The sequence below is a fragment of the Oryzias latipes genome, chromosome 11 (genome assembly GCF_002234675.1).
Source record: "Oryzias latipes chromosome 11, ASM223467v1".
Classification (NCBI taxonomy): domain Eukaryota; kingdom Metazoa; phylum Chordata; class Actinopteri; order Beloniformes; family Adrianichthyidae; genus Oryzias; species Oryzias latipes.
The window spans coordinates 18,988,615-19,012,134 of NC_019869.2; the positions used below are offsets into that span (position 1 = coordinate 18,988,615).

The following is a 23,520-nucleotide window of genomic DNA, read 5'->3' on the forward strand; positions in this document are numbered from 1 at the left end:
TCTTACTAAATCAGGTCCAGGGAGTCTATCTTTTAGCAAATGACAGCTTGACCAAAATAAAAACGGTTGCAGTCGCAAAAAAGAATGTGCAATCTAGTTTTAAAAATCCCCTTTAAGGTGCCACAGCAAAGTATTTTAGGCTAAGATTTAAACCACAAAACATCTGATTAGATTCTTCCTACTATTTATTGAAGAACCTTGTGGCACATTAGGCGGCCGTGGTGCAGCGGTAGGGCGGTCCACCCATGATCATAATATTGCAGGTTTGATTCCTGCCTTGCACACTCATGAGTCAATGTGTCCTTGAGCAAGACACTGAACCCCACCCTGCCACCAGTGTGTGAATGGGTCTGTGACTGGGTGAATGGGTCTGTGTCTTTACATTGGTTTTTGTTAGGGACATTGGGGCAAAGCTCTAAAGTATTGGGGCAAAATGCAGTGAAGTATGTGCAGTAATGTAAACGATGTGCTGAAGTGTGTGCAGTGAAATATATAATGCATTAAAGCGTGTGCAGTAATGTAAAAGATGCATTCAAGTGTCCAAAGCTGCATTGCAGTGTGCTCAGTATTGTAAACGATGCGTTCAGCTGTCTGCAGTAAAGTAAAAAATGCACTGAGGTGCGTTCAAATACGTGCAGTAAAGTGTACACTTCATTTAAATGTATGCAGTAGTGTATCAAAGTGTGTAAACGATGCATTCAAGTTTGCACTTCCCAAATGTAGTTTTTTTTTAGTTCAATGTCAAAACAACCTTTCATGTCTCCTTGAAGATCCTTAAACAAAGTGTGGAATATTGTGTTTGGTTCAGCAAAGTTACATCACAGCGCCTTCTACTGACAAGGTACTTGAGATGAAGTCATAGTAAAGGAAAAGTCTGGCACATGGAGCAGAAAACTAATGTCGCCATGTTTATCAGCATCAATATCTCCACATTCATTTGAAGTTGCATCTTGTGGTGAAATGCTAATAACAGGATAAAAGATACAAGGATTTATGAATGGATTATGTTAATCCTGCGATTTTGCTTCTTGGAAGGTCATTGTCAAGTAAAATTCCTAAAAAAAAAATTATCTCCTGAATGTTCATAACTTTCAGAGCTGATATAAACATGTTTTTGAACAAACCAAAGAGCTGCCGCTTATGACGCAATTGTGGTTTCACTGCAGCACCGAAATGATCTTAAAGCATTAAAGACAATCTGAGGTATACAAGTTTTTGTCGCTGTAGGGAAGTGAAGAGAAAGTTGGAAATAGTTGATACACATGGTGTAGTAGATGATGCCACTCATCCACATCGACACTCAAAGGATCTATGCCATTCAGTTGCTGAGTTAGGAGGATGAAACCCCCAGCCTAGCTTGGTTTCTGCAGTTTTCAAATCAAAATTCTAGATCTGTGGTGACGAAGATCAGACCAGTGCCTGGTCTACTCGGCTGAGAAGAAGGCTGCTGTGTGCCTTATGCCAGCGGCTTCTGTCACGGAGGGGGAGGCAGAGACCAGAGCTGCTCTCTCCTGTTTCCCCTCATTCAGCCGCAACCTCCAGCAGGGAGTGTGTGCTTTCCTGTTCCACCCCCCCAGCAGGTTCAGCCAGAGGCTAAGGGTTCACATTTTTCTGTGGCAGCTCCTCGCCCGGCCGTGCACACTGACACAGCCGTGCACGCATCTCTGTCAGCGGCCTCATGTCTGTAATGGAGCTTTCTGTGAATGTGAGCATGCAGAGTGTAAGTTTGATCAAGCAGGACGTGGAAAAACTGCTCTGATGAGCATGCACCGAGCATGCTCACATGGTAGAGCACAGACTGAGCATGCAAACTATGTTTAGAAGCTGTCAAGTATCTACAGTTCTAGGTCCATCTGTTTGCAGGAGGTTGTGCTGTTTATGAAGCAGCAGTATATTTTGAACAGAGTGGAGGTGGTGACTATGATGAGGGTGAAATGATGGGGTGCCCCTCCTTCAATGTCAATGCCATGATTCGCCATCTTTAATGTGAATCCTTTCCTTTTATTGTTATAGTTGATTTCATAAAACAAACTTGAACAGAAGAACCCCGAAGCCCAAACCAGCACAGCAACCTCCCTTACACTGACAGTAATAGAAGGATTACAGCGACACCCCTTTATTGGCATGTTTGGGCCTGGTCCATTCCAGAGCTGGTTATCTGATGGTCTGATTGCTTTGGAGGGTGTTAAACCTCTCCTGAATTTAGGTTTTAAACACAACCAGTTTTATTTCTTATGACATTTCATCTGGGCCACCCCGGGACACACCTTGAGGGTTCACTACTTGGCAGAGGCATCTTCCCCAAACGCTTTTGCATGTATCAGCATCCATCCCTTCCTTAACTATTTTTGATTCCACAAAAACTGTCACCAGCAAAATTTCAATGCCATATTTTAGTAAAAACCCTCAGTTCGATCGCACAATGCACACATCGCACAGGGAGGAAAGTCACTAGAGATCCTCTGTCCTCTAACCATTCCATGTTGAAGGGGCCAGAAGCTGGTGCAGGGATGGTTGTTTTGTTCCAGGCCTCCACCCTATGGGGCTGGTTTGGGGAATTTCCAGAACTAAGTGGTGACAGGCCTCTCATCTGGGCAGATTGAGTCTTTGTGCACATGTGGGATTTTGGACTGAAAACCCAGGCTAAAAAAAACAGCCTAAAATTATTCCCTCACCCTTTTCCTGTCTGGTGGTGGGGACTCTTGTGGCTGTCTTCCTGGTCCTTTTAAATGGTGGCTTTGGTGAACGCCAGCAAACTTCCAGCTTCCATTCTCCATTCAGTAACATCATCGTTTTTCTCACATTCACCTGAACACACCTGCCTGCTCACCTATGCACAAAAACAAATGTGTGTATGCATGCAAAAAAAGATGATGTATGAAGAACAGAAATATTTGTGTTTATACACAGATGTGTGCATGTGTGTTAGCTTGATGTACAGTTGTTCGTGCAGATCTGTATGAATATGTGTTTGTGCAGGTGATGCCTTTAAATGTGGGATTGTTTGTGTAGAAATTGAAGCCCTTCTTAAGCAGGTATTCTTTACTCTCATGATGTTAAGCCTCAAGCAACTTTTACTGTCTTCTGTGCTCTCCAGCTTCTACCCCTTCCCCTCTGTTAGCCTTCATCTCTCCTACAAATGTTTTTTTAACTCCTTTCTCCACATCTGGTCGACTCTCTCCTTTTCATTTCACTCTGACTTAAAAAAAATAATCAAAAGTAACTTTTCAATAAGAAAAAGTTCAGATTTACTGCAAAAGGCATTTCAAGAAATGCATGTCTTGTTTGCAAATGAAAATATCAAAATATCGCAAGGTAGTTTGTTCTCTCATGATCTGTTTTGCGTCCCCAACAGCCATCGAAACCCACAGCACCAGTTCTGAGGAGTTGGTCCCCAGCCCACCGTCCCCACCGCCGCCTCCCCGAGTCTACAAGCCCTGCTTCGTCTGCCAGGACAAGTCCTCTGGATACCACTATGGTGTCAGTGCATGTGAGGGCTGCAAGGTAGGACCTGCTCTTCATATATAAAATAAAAACTGCTTCCTGAGTCTGAAACCATAGACTTGTGAAAGTGAAATTTTTTACAGGCTCCTATCCTGAACACTGCAGGTTCAATCCCCAGGTCAGGGCTCCAGACTACAGTCGTACCTTTTTGTGCTTTCTTGAAGCTCCACCTGCTTTTTAGTTTGCATCAAATGAACTGCAGCATTGCAACAGAAGATGTCATAGAGATGAGATGCCCTGAAGGTCAAACTGCAGCTTCAAGTCATCTTCAGGTCCTTCTCTTATTTATCCAGCTGCTCCATTTGGTCAAAAAAACAAATAAAGAACAAAAACGAGCAACAAACGAAAAGACGGCTAAATCTAAGGACAAATTCTTTAAATGTGGCTTTCCTTGGCCCATGTACTCATTTTTCTGCATTTTTGGCAGCAGAAGGAAACTTTCCTTAAACTTTCTCTTAAATTCGGTGTCTGGGCAAAAAAAACTTGAAGAAAGTGCGACCAGTTAAATTTGCTTGAATCTAAGGTCTGCACAACAAGAATCTGTCCTTCAGATATTTCAACCTCAAGTTGTTTCATCACATTTGATGCAGACAAACCTGGGAGTTGAGGCAGATGCTCAAGCTGCTAGATGGAGGTCAAAGGTCAGTCTGGAGACAAACGAAACATCAGAAACCTGGAAAAATGGAAAGACTGGCATGGGATTCTGTTCTACAGGGCAATAAAGAACTGAGAAAGCAACTGAGATGAGCAGCTCCAGTTGGTATGAAGAACAGAATCCTGTGAAACACAACCTGAATAAATGAGAATCCTAATAGTCCCCTTCAACTGAGATCCCCTTGTTTTGCTCAGTATTTTTGTTTCATAGCTGTCATCAGTGCAGGTGGGATCAGGGGGCAGCAGAGCTGAGAAACACCATGATCCTCAAGCATGAAACACATCATTTAGGCTTTTTTACTTTTTCTGCTGGCAGAGCTCATCTTGGTTTTTCTGGTTCGCTGGCGTTTGTATTTGTTGGCGCCACTCCTCACTGCTCCGTCGGCCGCAGGGCTTCGGGAATGCGAGGCATCCCGATTGGGTTTGGAATTTGGAATTCAGAACCTCCTGAGCAATGTTCTCCAACCTTACACTTTTAGAAATCTGCCTCCCCAGCACTTCTAGCTGCTGTTGCTAAGCAACCGTACCTTCACATTGCAGGAGAATCAGGTGAAAGCAGCAAAGCTCAGGTGATGCATAGTTCTGCTGCCCACTCAAGGAAGTTCATACAGAGGAACATTTACCGGGCAGAAGTGTCCACGTAATGAGCTGCTGGAAACTGCAGACTGATATAAATGTTTTAACAAAATGTGAACATTTCTGGATTTAGTCTGATCTAACCATTACTAAAGCAAACTTTTTAGTGTTATGTGTTGAATTTAATAAGCAAAGCACCGGCATGTTACTAGTAAAGCCCATGATGACCACACTGGACAAGCAGGGAGGGGCTTCTTCTTCTTTTTCCTTTTCTGCAGTTTACCAGTGCATGTCCACCACCCACATTTGGAAGAGGCTTGGTGTGAAATGTCAAAGTGGATGACGGCCGCTTCCAGCAGTGCCTGTACTTCCATTTCTCCCTGATTGGTCAAAGTTTGACCTGGTTTAGCTGGCAACGCGTGTTTTGTACTTACGATTGTACGAACTTGCATAGCTATGTATGAATGCGAGAGTTTTAATCGTTAATGGCCGAAAGTGACGTTTACGTGACATTTCATTGGAAGTGGCTGCTTGAGTGTGCATTGCCATGGGTGGCAATATTTGGCAGTCTGATCAGAGGCCTGAGCTCAATCCTCGAGTCCTGCAGCTCATTGAAACTTCTGATGTTCTCTTCCAGCACAGACTCTTAGGGTTCAGGCCCCTCCACCCAGCTTACGACAAATTCATTTGAATTAGTAAAAAAGACAGATGGACCCGCAGAAGATCATGCATATGTAGAAGATGACAGCGATCAAAAGTCAGGAAGTGCTCCAAAGTCATAGAGGTGGAGTGTCTCGTTCAGGGTGATTTCCAGCAGCAAAAGCAATTGACCAGTAGATCCAGGCAGCTGTGAAGATTTCGGGCTGTAAGGAGCTCAGCTGCTGGGTTCTGGATCAGCAGTTTGAAGTGATCCAGACTCTGGGACATGTCTCAACCCAGAGTTGGGGGGGAACTGCTCCGCTGCAGTGCATCTTGAAAACAATGTGTCAGATTAGTTTGCATAATCTCAAAAATGCCCAGATAGAACTTTGTGTGTGTGTGCAGGGAGGAGGGGGGTTGCTTGAAAGTGCACGCATGTCGGCAGGGCTGACAGGTCTTAGAGGATATAGACAAAAGTCTGAACGTGGAGCTCCTCCTCTTTCTGTCTTCCACTTGTTGGCCCTGAGGTGCTGACACCATGGGATTAGCGTGATGGAACTGCTTTGACAAGCGAGGGACCGCAACCTCTGAATGCTCGCTCCCCTGTCACTGAGCTCTTTGTTTGCTCCTCCAAGCTGCCTACTGGCCTGAAATGTTGCAGCAACTTCATCCACATTCCCCAAATCAGGTCGAAATTCTGCAACCTCTGCTCAGTCGGAGATTTTTATACTACTTAGTCCACCCATCGCAACAGATGCAGACGCTGTCCAGGAATTATCTCACTTGATAAGATATTTAACATAAAATACAGGAAAATTTGTTTTAAAGCATTGATTAAAAATATCTGGTTGTTCTCCTCCTATCTACTGTGAAGCACGGCGGTGGAGGAGTTATTGTGTGGGACTGTCCTGCTAGAGGTGGACTCAACATGAGTTCCTATGTAATCTGTGACAGTTAAATCTATGCTTGGACTGTCTGAAGAACTATGGAGCTAACATAGCAGCAGAATGACTTGGAGAAGAAGCAAAAAGCAACATTGACCCCATCAATGTCCAAACCTCAACCTCCCTATTCCTGAAGGAGGGTCCTCGTAAGCAAAGAGGGGAACCCACAAGCCCAAGAGACTCTTAAAGTTTCAAACAAAAACAGTTTCTGAGGATGGAGGGTCATTATTACCCTTAATAAAGTTCAGAAGTTACAAAACACCTCAACAAAATATCAAAAAATCTATGTAACCACAGAAGACAGTAAAGTGGGTTTCCTAGAAAATCCTCATTCTGTCAGAAAAAAACATTTTTTAAGAGCTGGCAAGGATATTTTTGGACTGCAGAGTTGGCATTTCTTTCCAAGTTCAAGTGAAGTTCAGCAGAAAAATAAGGAACTTCAAGCCTGCAGCAAACTTTTCCCTTGAAGCAGCATCTTCTGTGTCGGGCGACTAACTCTTTCGCTGTTTTGTCTTGCCTAAGGACACATGTCAATCGGGAGCTGAACCTGCAGCAGTCTATGTCAGCATAATGAGAAGAGGGCTCAGGTTCACCTGAGGGAGAGAGAGTGTGTTCTTCTTTCACCCTCTTGGGCCTCAGAACCTAAAGGAGAACCAGAACCTGTCTTTGTGGTTCTGTTGGGTTACAAACAGGAACCTCTACCTTACTCTTTGAGTCTAGCCAGGTTTGTTCGGGTGGATTTTACAGACTGGAGAAAGGTTGCTTCTTTGGCACACAGACCCCACCCACACACAAAAACACACACACAAACTCACACAAGCTAGTTCTTCAGCATCCTCTTGTTTTTCTTCAGCGGTGATAAGATGTCGGCACAATTAAGAGTGAAAGCTGATCCCCTGCTCTGCCCCCTCCCTCTCACTCAGGTCTGGCCGACAAGGACGGGAGGGGTGGAGGGGGGGTTGGACTGAAGATGAATAGTGAATGAGCAGCACTTTCGTTTTTAATCTGTAAGTGAGAAGGTCCGAGCCACCGCCGCTCCAACACCCGATCCCCCCTTTCATTACTATAACAAGGCTCTGTCCCAGCAGGTTGTCCCCTCTGGGTCAGCTCCACACACAAACTCAGCATTAGGGGTTTTCAGCTGCTACTGCTGGAGATAAAATACAGACACGTCTTCATTCCATGTTTCTTCCAAATCTGTGTCTTTTCTGAGTTTCTTTGTGTCATCTTTGTCTTGTGTTTTTTTCTTTTTCTATGTTTTCTAGCTCATTTTTTGTCATTTTAAATGTCTTTTCAGTGTTGTTATTTTTTAATTATTGTTGTTGTTTTTTAGTCGTTTCATATTGTTTTCATCAGTTTTATGACATTTACATGTTGTTTTATGTTCAAGATTTTATGATGACATCTTAAGGCAAGCAAAAATAATATTTGGTCAGGATCAATCTGTCAATCAGTCTATGAACCTAACCAAGTTAATTACAGGTTTACCTGAAGAAACTATGAAACTATGATAAGTAAAAATACAAAAAAATTCTCTTTAAACTGACTAAACCAAAACAAATGTTTCAATCTTCAATCTACAGTCCAAGACACAAAGAAAATAATCTCTTTACAAGGCATATATTGTGCTTTTCTTATGCCTTTCAGAGTAAACTATATCCATACATATGATAATATATTACCTTTTCCACAATAAAGAACACATTTTATAGGAAATTAATTATTTTTGGGAGTTAATTTTCCTACCCGGAAGTAAGAAGACTCGATCTCTGAGGCACCGCCTTTCTCTCCTTGTGAGTCCCGCCTTTTTCATGACGTCAACTTCGGGAACGTGTCTGTGTTTCACCCACGGAAAGCAACAACATTTGTCTTTTTGCAAAAAAAAGGCTGTGCATATGAAATGAGAGCGGATTTGCCGATCACTGCAAGTTCCAGCCTGGGGGCAGTGCTGGCAGTGCAGACTGTTCCTCAAAGGGGCTGTTCCTCACCTTGTGACATCACTGTGTGAGAACTTTCTCATGTTTGTGGACTGGGAGGGGCTGGTGCTCAGAGTGCAGGTTTTTTTAAAGGGATGCTCAGAAATGCGTGATTGGTTCAAAATACTGCTTTGGGGTTGTTTTTTGTGAGGAATTAACATTATAACATACTCAGAAGTTGATTTCCATGATATAGGGCCTTTAAATGTGGTTTTATGTTTGTTTCTCTGTGTTATTGATGCAGACTTTCACACTAAAACCATTTGTTCTCTGGAACGTGTTCCCAGTATTAAAACTTTTAACTTCACTTGGACTTTCTTAAGTTCAAACACTGCCAACCTTCAGTCTGATATGTCAGTCACTCCGTCAGTCCCATCCTTGAGCTGTCCATAAATCTTTGTCTCCCAGCTGAAGCTCACAGAGGTCACTTCAGCTGTTGGTCTGAGACCACCCCCCCTGACTTTATACAGCACCAGGGATTGAACTGAAGTACCTGAGCAGCCTTGGATGTTTTACCCCCCCAAGTTGTCATCCATCACAGCTCACATGTGATTTCTGCAGACCCGTCTCGCTTCCGTCAGTCAGGATAAAGGCCTCTATCAGGAAAATGAGTGATACAAACTGGGGGGGGGGGGGGGGGGGGGGGGGGGGCACCTCGGATCGTTCATGAGGCATTACCGTTCAGACTCAATTCCATTTAGACAGCATCTCTGACACTGAGGGAGGGGGGGCACAGTGGGTGATAGATGCTTCAGGTGGTGATGAGGCAGGCCACAGAGTCTGCCGTTTCAGTTTTGTGATCTAATCTGTCACCCATCGCGCACCCCCCACCCGTACCCCCCACAACCACTAATGACAGGCAAGGTCCCATCTGTCAGAGATGACTGTGCTAAATGGAGACTTAACCTCAGACAAAAACGCCTGCAAACAAAGGGCTGGATGACACCCCATCAGTTTGGGAGGCTTCACATCAATGACAGATCCATTCAAAGAACCTACAACTCCACCCCCTCCACCCCCCCATACACACACTTCCTGTTTCTGCTTTTCTGTCTCTCTGAGTTTGGGGTGGGGGGGTGGGGGGCTGCCAGTTTAAGGAAATAAAATGGTTGATGTGCAAGGACCGAAAATGAACCTAGAACCATGACATACAGGTCAGAGCAGGGGTGTCAAACTTAAATTCACAGTGGGCCAAAATGAAACAGTGAAGTAAAGTCACGGGCCAAACTCAACAGTTATTGAAAAATTAACTGCGAAAAGTTATGTTTAACGTTTTCATATAGTGGCTTCTTATGTTATATTCTTTCGTTACAGCCATGTTAGCTCCGCACACAACCCAAACAGGCCTGTCCTTTATATTCATGAACAGATAATCTGCCTCCCACCTGTCTTGAAAGCTCCTGTCGTCCATCATTGTTTGGCCATTTTTGTGGAGGGTGAAATTCATTTGCCCAATGTGACTGGAGCATGGCTGTCAATGACCGTCAACAGAAAAAGGGAGCGCTTGCCGATTTCGACAGTGCCAACATACTAGGAAATCATTGTGGGATTTGTAGTATTAGCGGTACAAAATATACTGCGGGCCAGCTCTAATGCACATTTGATATGATCTTGCGGGCCAATTATAATTACACTGCGGGCCAAATTTAACCCGCGGGCCAGAGTTTGGCAAAAGTGGGTTAAAGGATTTTAACGACCAGAAGCCAAAATTGTAGAATCAAGAATTCAAACTGACTCAGGGTTCTGGGTGTCTTTTTGCAGGAAGCTTAAAGCATTTATTAAATATGGAAACTTTTCTGCATATATTTTTGTGACTCTCGATTTTAGTTTTCAGGTTTCAAATGGATAAATGATAGTGCGTTTTCAGTTCTGTGGTTGAATCAGGCAGAGCAGCACTGACGATAAAAATATACACTTGATGTAAAAAAAAAGGATACTTTTCTATTTTAAAATATGTATAAGTTGCTTTAGGAAAAACTGTTCTCTCATTTAACCCTTGTGCTATCCTAGGCACTTTAACATTGGGAGTTGGGTGATCTAGACCCACTAGACAGTGCGCTGAACCTTTTTTTCTTCAATGATTTGTGATCTTCACTGGTGTCCATGGATTACATGAAATCTTTCCACCTTTATCCACCTTTGTCATGGTAGGAATAACACATCAATGCAAGGGTGGGGTCATCTAAGATAGCACAAGGGTTACAGGGAACATAGATTGCACTTTTGATGGTAAAATTCTAGATTCTTACATAAAAAACGTGAAAAAATAACTGCAAAAGATACGGTTGAGAGCTGTAAAAGACAACACAATATTTGATTAACTGTTTGTTTGTTTTTTAAAGTAACACAGATGTAGAAGAGAGAGCCTGCTGTGTGTCCCGGGGATTTCAGCTGCAAAAGAATCCGATTTAAAATGTTCATTTCCCTCCTCCTTCTTCTGTCTGTCTCTTCAGGGCTTCTTCCGCCGAAGCATCCAGAAGAACATGGTGTACACGTGTCACCGGGACAAGAACTGCATCATCAACAAGGTGACAAGGAACCGCTGTCAGTACTGCCGCCTGCAGAAGTGCTTTGCAGTGGGAATGTCCAAAGAGTGTAAGTTTCACTGTGGAAAGTCTGTGGACAAAGGTGTCCTGGTTTCTTTTCATTCTAGCGCAATGCGTTGAGATAGAAACACCTGCTCGTCCTCCAGCTGGTCCAAAGTGAGGCCAGTTTCTGCAGAAAGGCCGCGAACACCGCTGCTCAGCTGGTGCCAAACATGAAATTCATAATACGTCCAAATATTATCTGAGCTCTAGCTTCTGAATAAAATCTAGGTCCACATCATTATCCTTCCTCCTCCATGCTTTACAGCTGTCACAGCCACAGCTGTCACAGCCACAGATGAGTCTTCTTGTAAGAAGACTCATCTGTAAAGATTTTGATTCATTCAGGTTGATTCAATCAAAGTAGTGGAGAAAAACTGTCAATTCTCTCTTACTCTTTCTCCTGATTGGTTAGAAATAATATCCCAGTCAGAATTGATTGAGTTAAGCTTTTTTTTCAAACCAAAAATGTCATGAAACGGGCCCTAAACTTCAGGCTGTATCAAAGAGAACATGTACAACTGTCCTGCTTAAAAAAAAATGTTAGGATCCTTTTGATGCATAATTACAAATGTAGACAAATTTTAAAAAATGACTCCATGTTTTGTTCCTGGTTGTTGGTAAATCTTCATCACTGCAGCTAAGGAGGTCCTCAGAGAAAATGGAGCTGTGACAACAGTTTCACAGGTTACTGACATCTTTTGATTGCCTCAGCATTTATGGCTCAAGTCCCCTTCATAGCCCATTGGACTCGCAGGAGGTGTTCCCCCAACCACGTTTGCTGTTTTACACCTCAACAGAGGAGTCGTGAAAAAGATGAACGACCTTTGGAGAATTTCAGGCTGGTAGTAGTGCGTTTACCTGTTTACATCTTCCCGTAGATGGTTCAGCCCAATTACCTCACCTGTTCTGCAACCTATTTAATGGACTAGGTGTGTGCTGCACATCCTCTGTCATCCATTTCCACGAGCGCTGCGTCTGTGGCCCCACCCTCCTCCCCGGCTTCCACCTGTGAGCTCTGTTAGGGGTAGTTTTTTATGGAAGATCTTGTTTTATTGTATCTGAACGGAGCCTAATGCCAAACTAAAAAAAATCTGAAAAATAAATCATTGGCTACTGCATGAGTGGTCTGACTGAAATGATGTTTTGATGTCCTCAGGTTTACCCCCTACATGCCCAATGATGACTGTGTCATATGCTGAGGAAAATCCATGGCCGTTAAGCACTGCAGGCTCACTATAGCTTGTGTCACTGGCAACTGAGGGGGTGGTGCACAACAAGGTTCTTAAAAGGTTCATGTTAATGTCTAGCTACATCAAGGTCACAGCAAGGAATACAAATTCCAGGGATTTAGAGTTTGAGCAGAAAAGATAAGTTAGTAGTTGCAGCAGTTAGTAGTTGCAGATAGAACAAAAACCAGACAAATATAAAATCACTGGGACATCTAAGAATGTGTGTCCCCCATTCTTTTAACCCTTGTACTATCTTAGATGACCCCACCCTTACATTGACGTGTTCTCCCTACCATGACAAAGGTGGATAAAGGTGGAAAGATTTCATGTAATCCATGGACACCAGTGAAGATCACCAATCATTGAAAAAAAAAGGTTTAGCGCACTGTCTAGTGGGTCTAGATGACCCCACTCCCAAAGTTAAAATGACTAGGATAGCACAAGGGTTAAAGGAACCTCAAAGATCGACTAGTCCTGCACACTGAGAATAAAGTGGTCCCTCATTTATTGCAGAAGTTGTGTTCTGAAAATAACCCACAAGCAGTGAAATCTGTAAAGTAGTCAACTTTTTTTTATCTTTTTAAGATCTTTTAATACTGTAAAACCCCTCACTACATACTTTATACACATTTCTCAGACAGAAATGAACATTTCCAAACATTTCTCTTGTTTAAACTCTCAAAGTTCAAACTCTCATGGAAAAATGAGTCCAGTATTATAGAATGAAAAAAAAAGATCAAGATCTGATTGTAATCTAGAATTTATGAAGATTTGGCAGCTGAACACGTTCTGCACAGCAGACACGGCGCAGAGGAGATCAAAATGCAGAACACAGTGCGTTATTACAAAAAAACATGCAAAATCACATTTAAAAAATGTCATCAAAACTGCACAAGGTGAACTGCAAAATAGCAGGAGATCGCTGTACAAAAACAAGATGGAGCTTTTCTTGTCAAAGCTGCATATGAGTAGAAGAACGAAGTTCTGTATTAAAGGTGGGCTACACACTGCCCGCTTCACTTCATTCTGATGCATCCACTTGCAGACATATAGATCCATGTGCGTCTTTCTTCTCCTCGTCTGAGCTGGAATCTGGCTCAAAACTGTGTGACTGGATAGCTCCAATATTGCTCTGTGAGGTACTGTGAGCTAGCATGTAAGCAGAGAGCTCTCAGTAGCGGGGGGGGGGGGGGGGTGTTAACTAATGGTCCCGCCCACAACTCAGAGTAAAATTTCATTCTTTTTTTTTTTTTTAACTTGTCCTGTCCAATAACTGAGCAAACAGATGAGAACTGAGGAGTGCGAATTTCTAATGAAGTACTGCTGCTCTGCAGAAACTGTGTCCTAGAAAATAACAGATTGATAGATTAAAATACCACTGGGAAATCTCTTAAAATAGACCAAAAGACGATTGGAGCGGGTCTTTAAGACTTTTCTGAGAATGGCATGAAACATTTGTGCTCCAAAGGTGAACAAAAGAAAGAGTAGAACCAAATATTCCTGATGGGAGTTTTTCTGTCCACTCATTTTCATGGAAGTGAAGAAGAAGAGTCTTTGTGCTTTTCCAATTGCGGTGCTTTCTTCCTTCTCCAGCTTCATTACACTTCTGGCAGTAAAGACTAATCGCCGGTCCTCGACACCCACCTGGTTAGTGTTGGTAAGCTGCCATGTTAAGTGCTGTGGCAACCATCCCGGTGCAGAACCATGTGAGCCCCAAATAGATGGTGTTTATTTAGTCCTGCATCTGTTTGCTTCCAGAAACTCTGCAGAGCTTGGCAGCATGCAGATGGTTGGCTAGCAGCCTGTCAAAGCCACCACTGTCTCTGCACCAGATGGAACAAAATAAAGGGGGGGGGGGAGAAAAACTATAATTGGCAAGCCCACAAATTCATACAATAAAGAGGTTTGCAAAGGACAGAGATGGTCATTGGGCTGAGAATACAGAGAGGATGTGGCTATCCCAGATCTGAGAGCCGGGGACTCACTGTTGCCAGGAAGATTGTTTTTGACAGTATAACTCCTTATCTTCTGGAGTGGTGAAAGTTTTTCACAGCTTTTGCTGAAAACCTGCAGATTTGGAATTCCTGATCACAGCAGCAGCTCAAAAGCACACAGCACTGATATAGAACGTGTGTTTTCAGGGTTAGTTTCTCATCAGATTCTGTCCTCACTTTGTTTACATGTCGTTTTTAAATGTTTTTCACATTTAAACTTTGAATTGGTTTAGCTTTTGCCTCACGTTTTGCTTTTGTGTACCCATTCAGCTCATCATTAAGATCTGCTGAAGCTTGATAATGGCAGTCATCAAAGGCAGATGTGTGAACATCCCCTGAGGACCAGGGTTCAGAAACACTGCTTTAGACACACAGCACGCTGGTGTTTGTAACACCTCAGCTCTGCCCACCTTCTCAGGCCCACCTTGTTGCCCACAACAGCCCCTGAGTTCCTGATCTGCAGTTTGTTTTCCTGACTCTTGTGCTACATTCACACATGTTCTTGTTGTTAGCCTATGGTGTTGACACTTGGACTTAAGATGTGTGTGTGTGGAGGGGTATGTGCTAAACGTGCATTCTTCAAGTATAGCCTATGGTGTTCATAATGGACAAGTGGAAAGGGCCTCCTTTTTTTTGCTACTTTTTACTAGCGCATGACCACCACCTAAAGTTGGAAAAGGCTTGATACAAAATGTCCAAGAGGTGCAAATCTCGCGAATCTTGGTCCAGGCTTTTTCTGTCACAGCTCTGCTCCCGATATGTGAAAGACTTGGACTCATAATTCTGGCCGAGCACAAACTGCTATTATTAGTTTGTCCTTCATGATCAATTTTTAAACGGCCGGTACTCCCAAGGATGAAAAGGGACACCACCCATACGTCACTACCAAATCCGAGTCTCTGATTGGTCAAAGATCGACCTAATTTCAAGTTCTTACGTTGGACTTAAGTTGGAATTGATGACAGCCTTTGTTATGTTCAGTTCTCGGATGCTTCTCGTCTCACCCTACTGGTTATTTTGTCCTGTGGCATCCATCTACTGTGCTCATGCATCACAGCAAATCTGACCAGATCAGTGTTGCGGCTCTGGTCAGGAACATCGGATTATGATGGGGGTGTAAAACCGCCAAGTATCTTTTGGATGTTTGTTGAGGTTGTCAGTGATATCTTCCAGTGGTCCAATAGAGAGGATTGTGCAACATTTAAAAAAATTGTTTAAAAGGAGAAACAGATGAAAAGACCATTGACTGGTTTATTAAAAACATCATGGTAATGAAAAGTGCCTTTGACTCCTCCAGTGTTTGTGCCCCTCAGCATGGTTTCTGTGTTTGGCTGCAACATATTCACGCAAATAACATGTAAACAGAGAAGATGATTGTTTTTGCCAAAGTGGGGCAGAAAATGGGACTGTTGGGCTGTCACTCATGAGCAGACTCTCAGTTCTCTCAGCAGGACGCCCCCCCCCCCCACACACACACACACACTCCACCCCCCACCCCCCCACCCCTCTTCCTGTTATCATTTTTGTGTGTATGTGTGGGGGGGTGGGATGATTACGTTGTAATAATCTCCCGCTGAGACCCACTAAAGAGGACTGCTGCTCCTCTCAGGTTCCTGCAGCAGTTTGTTCCCCGTTTTAATGAAAGCCTCACCTACACTTGCACTGTCAGTACACTCTCCCAGGGCAGATGCTGGTGGAAGACACCTCCAGGTGATTGGGAATCACCTGGACGGCGCATTAATGTTTTGAGTTTTTAAACTGAGAGGGTTCCTCTTTTCTGTTCCCCTGCAGCTGTTCGAAATGACCGCAATAAGAAGAAGAAGGAGAGTCCGAAGCTGGAGCTTGCTGAGAGCTACGAGCTGTCGGCCGAGCAAGAGACCATCATCGAAAAGATCCGTAAGGCCCATCAAGAAACTTTCCCATCCCTCTGCCAGCTGGGCAAATACACCACGGTGAGGAAGCCTCTTGTTCCCCATGACGGCAGCCAGCCTTTGTTCTGTTCTCTCATCCCCCTCGTGAACGCCGATCCTTAGGCGCGTGCTGTTGACTAATCCTGCTCTGATTCTTTTATCATTACTCATTGACTGGACATCAATGATGGCAGAGTCCAGAGTCCTCCAGACTTCCAGCAACATTGGAGACCTTCTTTAAGCCAATCCAACCAGCACTTCAGTTAATCTGCTCTTTTGTCATTCATCTTTGAGGAGTGTTCTTACCATTGATTAGCAGCAGTCTTCCAGAGACCTCAGCACACCCTCATGGCTGAGTTTTTCCTCTGTGGGGTTCTTGAGGAAGTCTCGCTTCAGATCATAGCTCAGGTGATTGTTTGTATTGTTTCTGTAAGTTTACACAAAAATGGCCAATTTATAGTTGAAACAAGGTTCATTGTGTTGCATTGTGACCACAGAGTACATCCAAAGCTATTGACATTCCGGGCATGCGACGCAAGAATGTGCTAAACGTGCATTCTTCAGGTATAGCCCACGGTGTTCACTCTGGACAAGTGGGGAGGGGCTTCTTTTTCTTTTTCTATTTACTAGCACATGTCCACTACCTACAGTTGGACCAGGTGTAGAGTGATATCTCGAAGCAGTGCAAATCTTGCAATTCTGCCTCAGGCTTTTCCTTTCACAGCTCCGTTCCGATGTGAAAGACATGGTGTCATAGAATTCCAGTCTGACACAAACCGATGGATGTCCATTCGTCACTTCCAAATTCAAGTCCCTGCTTAGTCGAAGTTTGACCTGGTTTAACTTTCAACACGTGTTCAATGACTATGCGTTATGTACGTAGAGCCAGAAAACGGTAGCAAAAGCTTGTAAAGCTACGGGTGGATGCGAGAGTTTTGGATGCAGAAGAAATGCCTTTGTGTTTACATAGACTTAGCTTCAGCAATCCAATGCAATCATCAGATCCAGAAGAACCATCCTTTCACAATCCTGACGTTTGATCTTGTTTGTTTTGCTGACAGCGAGATCGTTCCTCTGAGTTTCAGGCAGACATCTGCACGTGCTAAAATCTGAGCTCTGTCAGAGGGACCTCCACCCCTCAAAGGACTTATGCACTATGCAAGACTTAACCACTTAGAGAACACGGGTCAGGGTTAGCCGGGCGTATGAAAGAGCGGTTGTGGTTCAGTCAGAGCTGACAAGGACAGACTCAGATCAGCAATGCTCATCCTGAAGCCTGAAGCTCACGTTCTCCACAGAAACATTAACCAAACCGAAGGACCTTAAAGTGTGAAGTTAGGATCTAAGAATCTGCTTTGGTGGGGCTGCAGATGAGACGGAGAATGCAGCTTTGACTGGCATGACGGCATGGAGCTGATTGTTTTTCACATGACACAAATATAGATTACAGTCGGCGGGAGAGAGCTGTGATTGACGGCAGAGGCGCACAATTCCTTTGTGCAGGAAGCGGCAGGAGGCGGAGGTGTTTTTGTTTTTTAATGATCCGGTGGTGCTGGTTTTAGAAACCTCATGGCCTCCATCAGTCATGTAAATGAGTGTTTACACAAAAATGAAGAGCTCCAGTAGCAGCTGTAATGCGCGCTAATGTCTCTCCTGTCGCAGCGACGCCTTCATTCAGCCGCTGACACCAAATTTCAGAGCAGAGATGCTAAGAGATGCAAAAGTGAAGCAAATTGGCATGCAGCGCGGCGTTGAGCTCTTTACTGCGCCCAGCTGTCGAAGCTGTGCCGTACATCTCCATCTTCATGAGCCCATCTGCAGAGCTGCTCCGCTCCGCCCTCACCACATTCTCAGCTCCTTTGAGATCCCTCTTGATTTTTCCAAATAAAGAGGCTGCACTGATGCCGAATCACAGCTGCAGGTAGAGGGGCCATGAAAATGAAGCACATTTATCACAGCAGCCGTGTTTACTGTCTGCTGGAGTGGCAGATAAAGCCCTAATCTGGATTAGCAGTAATTAATGTGGTCTCAGACTGTGACAATTTCCTCATTATTCCAGGAGATTGGATCCTAATGTGGCTTTTGAGTTTTTCCCTCCTTAGAAACTCCAGAGCAGCGCCCCTCCTCCACCCCCAGATTAAGTTGAGGCTCCAATTATGTGGTGAAATATTCAAATCCTAGTCATCAGTGATTTGGGAGTTCATTGCCAGTTTAGAAAGCAGTGTTAGTGAGGACGGGGGCTCAGCTCCTCCGTGAGTTAAGTGACAGCGATGGTGACAAACGAGCTGCTGCTGTCAGAGACAAAATAAGAGAGCATTAGCAGTCTGCTTCAGGCGGCGGCGCAGCACACAGACCCGCCGCCATAGTTGCTGCATTAGAGTTTGTCCGTCATCACTATCCATCAGCAGGGCCTGGGCTGCCTTTATAGCCCCCCCTGACACATACACATGCACTCGAGCCCCCTGGTGCACCCTTGGTTTTCACTACGCAGCCTCTGGTCTAATTTGTTTGGATAAATGTCCTCAAATGAAATTAGAATTCCCCGCCAACTTCCTTGTTTCCTTCCATTGAATTATGAGACTGCTGTAATCGACTGGGGTTGCGTATGTGTGTGCATGTGTGAGTGTAAGAAAAAACGGAGGCCAAAAATATGCAACTCTGAATTATGCCTTATTTCATCTTCTGTACTCCGTACATCTCTCTTGCTCATCAGCGCCCAAACAGGTGAAACAAGATGAGCAGCCATCATTTAGTCTATTTTAAAGCGTTTCAGTGGTCTTTTAATTACAATTATGCCATTTTTAGCCAACATTTTAAAAACTGTGGTTTTCTGGGAGATCTTTCATGCAGAGCAACAGGAGTTCATCAGAAATTCACGTCTGAGTTGTGGACGGGACTGCTGGCGGGGAAATAAGCCTCCACTGATATCCCATCATTCCTTTGTTTTTTGTTTTTTTAACTTGTCCTTTCCAGCAGCTGAGCAAACAGATGATTTGTGTTACACTTTTTCTACTTTTACAATAGGGATTATAAATCTTTTGACACAGTAGGTGTAGATTTCAATTAACCCCTTTTGTAATTTAGACTAAACTTTATTCATCTTACTTATACTTCTAACATTTTTGTGTTGGACCAGACGGAAAAGAAAAGGAGGGAAGAAGGGAGAGGGATTTTAGGGGAGGGGGGAGGATAGGAGGGTGATTATGGGGGGGGGGCAAAACCATGAAGCAGCATAAAGCGACAAGTGGCTGGATGTTTATAACCATTACGTGAGGTTTAGAAGTAATACAAATCTAGAGGGGGCGGGGCCTGTCCACACACACACTCAAATGTTATAAACATACCTGTTGGCTCCAAAAATGTTCACATACAAACATGTCAACATGTACACAACACAACTAATGTTCACACACGCATACTTGTGTTTTTGGACCAACACATGCGAAATATTTCATTCAGTCTCGCCAGATTGATCCACATTCCAGCTCAGACAACGAGACTTATATGGATCTATTTGTCTGAAAGTGGATGCATCAATATGAAGCAAAGTCCGCCTCTTTAAGTTGCTGCTTCATAACGAAGAGCTTTTTCAAACTGCATTTTTTAATCTGCTCCTGATTCACTACAATTTCTCATTTTTTAAATTGGCAAGTTGAATTATACATTTTTATATTTTATTCTAAATTGCAAAATGATTTTTTTTTAAATTCCAAGCCTGAACTGTATATTGAATTGTCAATTGAAAAATGCATTTTCAAATTGCAAATTGAATTGTCAATTGAGAATTGCACATTACTTCAAATTATGATGCAAAAAAGCTTCCATACATACACACCAATACACATAAACACATGTACACACATAAACATATAGATGTACACACATAGGCATACACATCTACACACATAAATATACACATGCAGACACTCAAACAGAAAGATCTCCACAGCAAAAATACACAGAGGTACACATAAGCCTACAGATCTACACACATGTACACACAGTCTTGTTGGACTCATTTGAGCCTGTTTTCACTTTCACGCTTTTGTGAAGCATGGGATTCAAACCAGTAACCAACACTGGCAGAAAGCTCAACCCCACACTTGGAGCATCATTTTCAGTACAGCCCCCCCCGTCTGACGTCCTCATTACTGAGGGCCAAGCCTCCTGACTCGCTCCACACATCACCGTGGAGCTGGCAGCTGTTCTAAAGCTCATGTGTCTGTGGGAGGTGTTTGCGACCGAGCAGATCATTAGCAGCCGTCTGCGCACTGGAGCCCCCCTCCCTCCCCATCTTATTATGCCCTGTCTGTGCGTTTATGTTTGCAGAACTCAAGCGCAGATCACCGGGTCAGACTGGACCTGGGCCTGTGGGACAAGTTCAGCGAGCTGGCCACCAAGTGCATTATCAAGATCGTGGAGTTTGCCAAACGTGTGCCTGGCTTCACGGCGCTGACCATCGCTGATCAGATCACGCTTCTGAAGGCCGCCTGCCTCGACATTCTGGTGCGTCTAATTAGTTCATCAGCCACACAGGAAAAGGGCTGAACACTGATTTTACGTCAGTTTCCCATTTGTGGCAGTCTGACTGAAGTACTCTCAAAATAAGGAGAAGTTGAGCCAATCAGTGCATTCAGAGGTCTGTGGATGCATAAAAAAGCTCATTTTAACTTTAAATCATATTGAAATGTCTGTCAGTGTCTAAAAACTTTTTATATGATATGATTAACTAATCTTATTTTGTGACATTTGATCAGTATTACAGATCTAAAAACAAAAATTTTCAAGAATTTATTTAGAACATTCAGCAAATTGAAAAAAAATCCAGATTTGCACGTTTTTCTTTTTTTTCTTTCTTTAACATTGAAACGTTAAGGTTTATTAACACCCCCTCCCCCCTCCCACGCTTGCTCTGCAACCCATCTTTTCACCCTCCCTCTAAAACACACAAAAAACTCTAACACATCATCCCAAACACAAAGAACCAAACACTCCGTACAAACAGAATTTTAGTTTTTCAAATGTTAGGTGAATCTGGTAATGTATCAATGTTAATAAGATTTGAGTCACATTTTTCTGTCTTCAAACCTCCATCTTGGGTTCCTGAATTTGAGCATAGTAGGAAACAAACAAATGGTGCAGTTCCACCAAAAACCACTAGAGGAAGATTCCAGGAAGGAGCAGTATCCTGTTGACTCATGTGTAACCCTTGTGCTATCCTAGGCACCCACTAGACAGTGCTCTGAACCTTTTTTCTTAAATGATTTGTGATCCTCACTGGTGTCCATGGATTACATGAAATTTTTCCACCTTTAACCACCTTTGTCATCTTAGGGATTACATGGTAATGTAAGGGTGGGGTCACCTAAGATAGCACAAGAATCCCCAAATCACACCAAGAAATAAACATATTCACTCTGGGTTAAAGAATCTTTTTGATGCAATTTTTTTAATGACATCTCTGATTGGATGAAACGTTTTAAATCAATAATTTTGAGTTTTTAAAACTCAAATTTGTACATTTTTAAAGAGTTTAATTAATTATTTTATTTATTTATTTCGGTTGCCTCGTTAATGGACCCAAAAGAGCTTCAAACTGTATTTGGTTCTGCCTAATTGCAATTTTTGGAACTTTGTTAAGGTGAGCAAAGCAAACCCATTCCACTTCAGACTTTATTTCATCCTTCGGAAACTAAAGTGTGACTTCAGGAATTATCCGTCCAGTGGATATTTGGCTGTGTCTTTCTCCAATTAATACATACGTGCAGGACAGGAGGGTCCATAATTTTATTAATGTTGTTACCCAGAAATAAAAAAAGGTAAAAAACTAAAATTTTCTCAGACTTAAAATGTAGCCGATATGGGACCATGTTGCTAAAAGTAAATAATCTTTAAAATAAATAGACACATTTTTGAGTGTCACATTGTTGATTTTTTCAATTCAATTTAAGTCAATCTTATTTATATAGCCCAATACAACAATAGTTGTCTCAGTGGGCTTCACACCGGTAATTGTAAAAAACGGTAATTGTATAATAAACATGAAATCATAAAGAACATGGAGACATACAACTCAATAGGTAGTGGCTAAGCTAAAATAAACAGACTAAACTAAACTGTAAACTGGACATCCCTGCCCTTAGACCCTCCTTCCCTGTAAGGAAAAACTCCTTAAAAAATGGATTCCTGGAAAAAACTCTACAACTACATGTTTGAATAGTCCAGCAGATGGGCTTGATCCAGATGTGTGGCTGGATGGCTGGGGGCACGAGACGAGCCAGAGATAGGGTCCACAAACAAGTGTAGGAGCAGGAGGAGAGACGAGCCTGAGACAAGGTCAACAGCCAAGTACAGGAGAACAGACGAGCCAACTGGAATCACTCCCAGGACTGGGATAGAAGGACAATGCATGAATCGCACTGCACCAAGCAGAGGCAGGGAGAATTGAATGATAAATAAATTATCAAGAAGAGAAGAGAAGTAGGTGAGGATAGAGGACAGAATCCCAGTGCACCATACTTTCCCCAGCTTCTGGTTAGGGTTAAGCTTACGGTTCAGGTCAGGGCTAGGCTTTTTTTTTTTTTTTTTGGGGGGGGGGGGGGTGGTTTAGAGGAGAGTGTCGTCAGTGGTCTGTGGGTACGGCTGTGGATAGGTTTTGGTGTAGGCGGGATCTGGAGGTCCTTTGATAATATTTGTGTGGTTGCAATGGGATCAGATCATCCCTTGAAGTGTGTGTGTGGTGAAAGGGTCATGTCAGGTCAGGTTGTAGATGGGTTGAGATGCAGGCAGGATCTGGAGCTGCCTAATGGCAAATAATTGTTATTGTTAAGTTTAATTCAAAACATGTTAATACTAACTTAAATAGTATGTGATTACTAGCTAGCCTGGCAGTAAGCCATTTGTTGTAGTGTCAATTTCAAGTCTTTGTATGTTTGTGGCTTAAATGAACTAAAACCAGGTGGGGTTAAGGTTAGTGGCTAAATGTCCAACCAGTTTCATCCATGTGGTTGTGAACCAGGGAGGAAGACTCCTTTGTCAGAGTTCGCTCTGAGTGATGTTCTCATCAGCCGTGACACAGCAGAGCCCTGAACTCAGAGGCTGAAGGCCGGCTGTGATAGCGCTCCGGTTAGCTATCATCATCATCATCATCATCATCTGCTCATTGTGCACTTTTGCGGTGAAGGGCACAGATATGGAGGCTGGAGCTTGGAGAGAGCGCGTCAAAGGCAGATCAAACAGTGTGTTTGTGCGTGTGTGTGAGCGCAGGCCTGGCCAGCCGGGAGGAGTGGCTGCCAGAGAGCATGTTTTATTCTGTTTCATGTTGCAGACACGCCTGCCACTCACTGTCAGAGCAGCACGCTCAGACTGCTTCAAAGGCTGTCACACAATCAGACGCTTCATTAGCTGCACAAAACACATGCATGCTTTTGGACATACACATTTTACAAATATCCACACACATGAACAAACACATAGAACACACATGCCTACCTGACACACACACAC

At 43.4% G+C, this 23,520-nt stretch overlaps 1 protein-coding gene across 2 annotated transcripts in view; it reads left to right on the top strand.

Moving 5' to 3' along the window:
* The window catches only part of rarb (retinoic acid receptor beta), an 85,149-nt gene that overhangs the window by 55,488 nt on the left and 6,141 nt on the right, over positions 1 to 23,520 (top strand). For both annotated transcript variants that reach the window (XM_020707234.2, XM_004074300.4), the window contains 4 exons: positions 3,356 to 3,504; positions 10,747 to 10,888; positions 15,896 to 16,056; positions 20,344 to 20,520. In XM_020707234.2, coding sequence (XP_020562893.1) covers positions 3,356 to 3,504; positions 10,747 to 10,888; positions 15,896 to 16,056; positions 20,344 to 20,520 — 629 coding nt within the window. The remainder of the gene's footprint in view (positions 1 to 3,355; positions 3,505 to 10,746; positions 10,889 to 15,895; positions 16,057 to 20,343; positions 20,521 to 23,520) is intronic.